Genomic DNA, 7801 nt, shown 5'->3' with positions numbered 1-7801 from the left:
CGTTGCTGGTGGGAATGTAACATGGTGCAAATTGAAAAGCTTTATGATTTCTCAAAAAGTTAAACATAAAATTACCATTTGACCTGGTAATTCTACTCTTATATATATATTTACAATAATTGAAAACAAGGACTGACACAAATACTTATATACAAATGTTAATAGTAGCTTTATTCACAATAATGGTAACTTTATTGACAATAGTCAAAAGGTAGAAACAACACAACAGATGGCTGGATTTAAAAATGATGGTATAATCATTCTCAGCAAACTATCGCAAGAACAGAAAACCAAACACCAAAAACACCAAAAACATGTTCTCACTCATAGGTGGGAATTGAACAATGAGATCACTTGGACACAGGAAGGGGAACATCCCACACCGGGTCCTATTGTGGGGAGGGGGGAGAGGTGAGGGATAGCATTAGGAGATACACCTAATGTAAATGACGATTTAATGGGTGCAGCACACCAACATGGCACATGTATACATATGTAATAAACCTGCAGGTTGTGCACATGTACCCTTGAATATAAAGTATAATTTTAAAAAAGATGGTATATACGTACAATAAAATATAATTGAGCTGTAAAAAGGGAATGAAGTTCCGATACCTGTAACAACACAGATGAACCTTGAAAACATTTTGCTGAGTGAGGTAAGTCAGACACAAAAGGGTAACTACTGTATAATTTCACATATGTGAAATATCTAGAATAGTCAAATTCACAGAGACAGAAAATAGTTTGGAGATTACTAGGGACTAGGGGGAGGAGGAATAGGGAGTTACTACTTAATGGGCACAGAATTTGTCCTTGGAATGATGAAAAATTTTGGAAATCGATGGTGGTGATGGTTGTACAATGTCGTGAATATAATTAATGCCACTGAAATGTTCACTAAAAATGGTGAAAATGATAAATCTTATGTTACACATATTTTTCCACAATAAAAAGTGAGTCAAAACAATCACAGGCCCGGCACAGTGGCTCATGCCTATAATCCCAACAATTTGGGAGGTTGAGGCGAGTGGATCACTTGGCACCAGGAGTTTGGGACCAGACTGGCCAATATGGTGAAACCCTGTCTCTACTAAAAATACAAAAAAATTAGCTGAGCATGGCTGGGCGCGCTGGCTCACACCTGTAATCCCAGCACTTTGGGAGGCAGAGGCAGGTGGTCACGAAGTCAGGAGATCAAGACCATCCTGGCTAACACGGCGAAACCCTGTCTCTACTTAAAATACAAAAAATTAGCCAGGTGTGGTGGCAGGCGCCTGTAGTCCCAGGTACTTGGGAGGATGAGGCAGGAGAATGGCATGAATCCAGGAGGTGGAGCTTGCAGTGAGCCAAGATCGCGCCACTGTACTCCAGCCTGGGCGACAGAGCGAGACTCCATCTCAAAAAAAAAAAAAAAAAAAAAAAAATTAGCTGGGCATGGTGGTGTACATCTGTAGTCCCAGTTACTTGGGAGGCTGAGGCACAAGAATCACTTGAATCTGGGAGGTGGAGTTTGCAGTGAACCTAGATTGCACCACTGAACTCCAGCCTGGACAACAGAGTGAGACTCTGCCTCAAAAAAAAAAAAAAAAAAAAAAAAAAAAAATACATTTGAAACATGATCTTGCAAATTGCTTGTTTTCTTGCAGCCCTTTTATTGCTCAGAGATCTAACGATAGTGCGGCCTAGTTATCTCTCTACTATAGGGACTATAGCATACAAAAGCAGAAGTTATATCTCTGTTGGTATAATTGAGCAAGTGCGTGTTTGCTTAAGCATCTGGAAATTAAATTTAGGCTTCTGAGTTTAGGTTTTGCGTCCTTTCTGCAGAAGAATCCTCACTAAATGTTGACTCAAACAGAGCAAGAATGGACTTCTTGAAGACCTTTTTGAAGTTCTCCCCAGTAAATAAGTAGAGTGTGGGAGAAAAGATAGTATTGAAAGAAGTGGTTAGCACTGTAAGTATCAGAGTCAACTCTAAAAGTGGTGACTGGTTCTTAGTGAGAAGTAAACCCTGGTGTATATGATAGGGCATCCAACACACAAAGAAAGAGACAATGGCAGTCACCATAACTTTGAAGGGTTTGCTGGATTTAAACAGGCCCCTGTCTTTCACCTTGCTGGCTACTCTTTCATAACAAAAGATGATGATGAAGAAAGGCAGAAGAAAGCCCAGGAAGAAGCGGCTGATGAAACAGCCTACATGAATCCACTGCCTTAATGCTTGCATCTCCTTGCTTTCCCAGTTAGTAGACACAGCATAGTTATTTCGGCAAGTCACCTTTCCTTCACGGTCGTGATGTGTCTCTCTGAAAATCAAATACGGGATGCTGAAGGCAGCGGCTGAGATCCAGACTCCTAGGACAATGCTGGAAGCCCAGCGTGGGGTTCGGTGCTGCTGGGACCACACTGGGTGAAGAGTGAGAAGGTAACGATCCAGACTGATGGCCGAAAGGAAGAAAACAGAGGTGAACATCCCCAGAGACAAAGTGCCATTGAAGACCTTGCACAAGGTAGTTCCAAAGTTCCAGTGATTGTCCTGAAGTTGGGAGGTGGCCATAAATGGTAGAATCAATGTTGAAATAAAATATGAGAGAATGAGATGAAAATATAAGAGAGTATTGACAGTCTGTTTCATCTTGAATCTTAGCACCCATAGATAGAGGCCATTGGTGATGGTACCAATTATGGATGAAACGTACAAAGAAAGGGCAATAATAATTTTTGATGCAGGAGCTAGAAACTGAGTGCTGTTTCTTACTAAAGTAGAGGCATTGATCAGGTAATCAGTAGAATTGATCAGATCCATAATGACCTGTGGAGTGAGAAACAGTGCAAATAACAAGAAAAAAGCACAAGAAAAGGTTAAATGTAAAAATTTAAAGAGTAATTTTTTACATAGTCATAGGTCTAGTCCCAATGATAATATTTTAACAGCGGTAAGCAAAATATTTCTGCAAATCAAATATTTTTCTAAGGTCTATACTTTTATGTTTTAATGAAGAATTAACATCAGATGAATCTGAGCATCAAAAGTAGAAATATACAGATGAAATGAAATAAATGTGAAAAAGAAGTAAATGTTGGGACATTTTGACAATTGTTAAATAATTAGGTAGTTAAAAATCTATTTTTTTTTTTTCTGGTCTGTCACCCAGGCTGGAGTGCAGTGGAGTGATCACAGCTCACTCAGCCTCGACCTCCTGGGCTCAAGGAATCCTCCTGCCTCAGCCTCCTGAGGAGTTGGGACTACAGATGCACAATAGCAGGCTGGCTAATTTTTTTTTTTTGTAGAGATGGGCTCTCACTATGTTGCCCAGCCAGGTCTTGAACTTCTGGACTCAAGCGATTCTCCTACTTGGCCTCCCAAAGTGTTGAGATGACAGGTGTGAGGCACTGCACATGGTCAAAAATCTTCTACTTGGACATTAAGCCGAAGTCTGACCCTTTTTGATGGGCAAAACTTCTTGAATAAGGCAATGTAGAATAAGTCTTATTTGACTTGGTGAGGGCAAAAGTTGCTAATGAAATGAACTTGAATAACAAAAATAATAGCAATGTGGCAAATTAGTACTCATGGGTTTTATAATTAGATTTCTCTCATGAGCTAATTATATATGGTAAATACTATTAGCTAGTATTCTAATACTCAGCACATAATGGTGAGAACTAATATTCATATGGGAGTTGTAAGCCACCACAAGATTGTGAAGTATCTTCAGAAACATCAACAAAAGAGGGAAGTGTATTGTAAGATGTAGTAATTTTTTTTAATTTTTAATTTTATTTTTTTTGAGACAGAGTCTTGCTCTGTCACCCAGGCTGGAGTGCAGTAGCATGATCTTGGCTTACTGCAACCTCTGCCTCCTGGGTTCAATCTATTCTTCTTCCTCAGCCTCCTGAGTAGCTGGGATTACAGACACTCGCCACCATGCCCAGTGAAGTTTTGTATTTTTGGTAGAGACAGTGCTCCACCGTGTTGGCCAGGCTGGTCTCAAACTCCTGACTTCAGGTAATCCATCCACTTCGGTCTCCTAAAATGCTGGGATTACAGGTGTGAGCCACCGTGCCTGGCCAGATGTAGTCATATTAATGGTTCATTCTTTAGGAGGGGACAAAAAGGAGAAAAGTCACCAAACTCATGTTTATCCAATATTTGTGGTATGCCAGGAGCTTTCTATAAAAATCACTTCTGGCTGGGCACAGTGGCTCACGCCTCTCATCCCAGCACTTTGAGAGGCCAAGGCAGGCAGATCACGAGGTCAGCAGATTGAGACCATCCTGGCCAACATGGCGAAACCCCATCTCTACTGAAAATACAAAAATTAGTTGGGCGTGGTGGCGCGTGCTTGTAGTCCCAGCTACTCGGGAGGCTGAGGCAGGATGATCACTTGAACCCGGGAGGTGGAGGGTGCAGTGAGCCGAGATCATGCCACTGCATTCTAGCCTGGGCGACAGAGTGAGACTTCGTCTCAATAAATAAATAAATAAATAAATAAATAAATAAATAAATAAAATCATTTCTGTTTTTCCTCGCAAAGCCTGTGAAGCAAATCTTTAAACAGAGGGGAAAGTGAGGCTTCGTTGGGTTACATGGCTTATCCATCAGTATTTTCCACCATGCCTCCATTGTACCAGGTGGGAAACTCTACTACTGTTTTATATTATTTCTTTGAAACTTGGTAATTCATATGTAGTGATTTTAATAATGCTCCATGAATCAGTGTTTGATTATCTAAAATATACAATTCCTTGGATAATGGATTCCATGGTATCAAAAATATAAACCTGAGAATATTTTGGAAAATAGCTATTATAACAGAGTCATATCAGCAAATTGGTTTTAGATAAATTGGATAAAGCAATGGAAATTACTAATGATGGTTTTTTCCCCACTAAACAAAAACATTCTAAGAATATACACAGATAAGTAAGATAATTGCTATTTATTTTATTTTTATTTATTTTTTAGAGACAGGCTGGAGTGCAGTGGGACAATCCTAGCTCACTGCAGCCTGGAACTCCTGGGCTTCATCAATCCTCCTGCCTCAGACTCCAGATAGCTGGGATCACAGGTGTGCAGCACCACATTTGGCTAATTTTAACATTCTTTGTAGAGAAAAGGGTCTTGCTGTGATGCCCAGGCTGGTGTTGAACTCCTGGCCTAAAGTGATCCTCCCACCTCAGCCTCCCAAAGTGCTAGGATTAAAGGCATGAGCTGCTGTGCCCAGCCATAATTGCTATTTAAAATCACAGCTTCCTAAGTTAATTCTGCCTTCTAAGGGAATTGCAAAATTTTTCTCTAAAGTAGAAAAATGGTTTTTCAGGAAAATACCTTAGTAGTCTTCTTTGGGAATAAAAAGTAGAGTCTGAAGGGTATGAAATGGACAGGCAACGGCAAATCAAAGAATGAGAACTTGAGAGAGAAGCTTCGTGAAGGCCCTGGGACCTTAAGAAGAGGGTGGAAGGCAAGGATGACTTTAAGACACGCAGCACAGAAAAAAACTCAACAGGAGTTTAGGAGTCCTAAAGAGGAGAAAGGGCCAATGAAGTATTTTGAGAAGCAGAAATGACACAGGGGATTTAAAAATAGGAATGTCTAATAATTACAATCTATTTGCTATGCTTTGATATGGTATAGTGTCCCATTTCCCCATCAACCCTCCGCTGTCTTGTGCTGGTGGTGGTTCTGGGGAATCAAAGTCTCTGTGGTGTTTTTATCCATGGAGTTTGTGTGTAGAGGTGTGCCTGTGATTAGTGTATGTGTATCTCAGTGTATTTGTGTGGTCTGTGTGTATGTGTGTGTCTGTGGTCTTTGTTTTTCTGTGGAATGTGTGTATGTGTGTCTGTGTTGTGTGTGTGTAGTCTCTTTATGTGTGTGCATGTGAGAAACTAGATACCTGAATTATAGGAAAGATTTTTTTTTAAATTGTGCATCTGAGCTCTAGAAGGACGTCTGAAAGTAATGTAGAACATGGGCAAAATCATAGTACAACTTTTCTGATCAATGTTGGTAGTGATTCTGAATATCATATAAAGTTTCCTAGGAATTCTGATTTATTGCACATAACCAGGAGATTTCTTCATCCTTAAACACCTTTAAAATGATTTTAAAGTACTTGAGAATAAATAAATGGGGCAGATCTCAGACTCTGGCATCCCATAGACCTGGGTTTGTATCCTACCTCTACCACTTACCAGCTCTGCACGTTTAGACTTAACTTTTTGACCCTTTTTCTCCTGCTAAGCCCCTCAGTTTTTTTGTTTTTGTTTTTGTTTTTTTTTTCAGACCGAGTCTCGCTCTGTCTCCCAGGCTGAAGTGCAGTGGCACAATCCTGGTTCACTGCAACCTCTGCCTCCTGGGTTCAAGCGATTTTCCTGCCTCAGCCTCCTCAGTAGCTGGGACTACAGGCACCTGCTACCATGCCTGGCTAATTTTTGTATTTTTAGTAGAGACAGGGTTTCACCATATTGGCCAGGCTGGTCTGAAACTCCTGACTTTGTGATCTGCCTGCCTCGGCCTCCCAAAGTGCTGGGATTACAGGCGTGAGCCACCGTGCCCAGCCACAAGTGGCTTTCAGGAAGACCCCACCTCCACTTGGGAACACTGAGCTGCAGGCGCAGGGGAAGGCCACAGGAGCCTCGGGAAGCTGATGTGCAATAAGCCTAGAGGGTCAATTCAGATCATAGCTCTAGGAGAAACCTGCTAGTCCAGAGAATCTTACCTCGGAGCTGTATCTTTATGCCAGATTGGTCTTGAGCAGGCCAAAGTGACTCTACACCATCAATCTTCTCACTAGGAACAGAGTGAACAAAATCAATGCCACTTTGCCTTCATTTCATACGTCTTTCTTCTTGCTGATGTTACTCCCCAAGCTTGAACTTACTATTATTTAAATACTCAGTGAGGTCTTTTCCTGTTTTTGGTTCCTTTTTTCTGTGGAATTTACTGCTATAGAGATATAGTTAGAGAAATGAGTACTTCTTCAAATCATTTCTCCATTTTGAGGGACATTAAAAAATATCTGTAAGTGACCAAGTGCAGTAGCTCACACCTGTAGTCCCAGTGCTTTGGGAGGCCAAGGCAGGAGGATAACTTGAAACCAGGAGTTAGAGACCAAAATAAAAAAAAAAAATAGCCGGGCCTGGTGGTACACATCTGTAGCACTAGCTACTTGGGAGGAGAGGCTGAGGCAGGAGGATCACTTGAGCCCAGGAGTTCGAGGCTGCAGTGTTCCATGATCATGGTGGTGAATAGCCACCATACTCCAGCCTGGGCAACAGAGCGAGACCATGCCTCTCAAAAGAGACAGAAAGAGAGACAGAGAGACAAAGAGTGAGAGTGAGAGAGAGAGAGAGAGAAAGAGAGAGAGAGAATTGCATAGGCTAAGTTATTTCATTTAAAAGGCTAATAAGCTTGTTTCAGGTGTTAATTCCCTTCTCGTATTGGGACATCCCTCCAGGCACCCACTCTGCCTCAACTCTAGGGTGTTTGTTAGGATATGGATGGATGGTGTTGGGTACATAAGGAGGTGGTAAATATCAGGCAGAGACCAAAATAAACTCTGGAAATGAGCTACCTAATCTTGCTGGAGAGAATATGGTTAGAAGGAAAAACTTAAATACTGAGTTTCACATTAAAATGGAATTTATGAGGACAGGCCAGAGATTTGTATTATTCAGTTTGGGATGGTGAAGACTGACAGGCAGAACAATCTGCATCTGTATGATGGTTGCAGAATGGTTGGAAAAAACCAGAATTGGTGACTACATCCTAGAAGATGATCTCTTTATAAGGAAT

The 7801-nt window shown here is 41.1% G+C and overlaps 1 protein-coding gene across 1 annotated transcript; it reads right to left on the bottom strand.

Annotated features, from left to right (window-relative positions):
* Nucleotides 1-1599: 1599 nt before the first annotated feature.
* On the bottom strand, nt 1600-6889 carry GPR33 (G protein-coupled receptor 33). The gene is made up of 2 exons (XM_023227425.2): nt 6726-6889; nt 1600-2815 (listed from the first exon to the last, which is right to left on the bottom strand). Exon 2 carries the CDS (start codon nt 2807-2809, stop codon nt 1793-1795), a length of 1017 nt encoding a protein of 338 aa, XP_023083193.2. The 5' UTR covers nt 2810-2815; nt 6726-6889; the 3' UTR covers nt 1600-1792.
* Nucleotides 6890-7801: the final 912 nt, after the last annotated feature.

The sequence above is a fragment of the Piliocolobus tephrosceles genome, chromosome 6 (assembly GCF_002776525.5).
Source record: "Piliocolobus tephrosceles isolate RC106 chromosome 6, ASM277652v3, whole genome shotgun sequence".
Classification (NCBI taxonomy): Eukaryota; Metazoa; Chordata; class Mammalia; order Primates; family Cercopithecidae; genus Piliocolobus; species Piliocolobus tephrosceles.
Note: the sequence above shows the minus strand (reverse complement) of the source record. Positions and strands in the feature narration are given on the sequence as shown.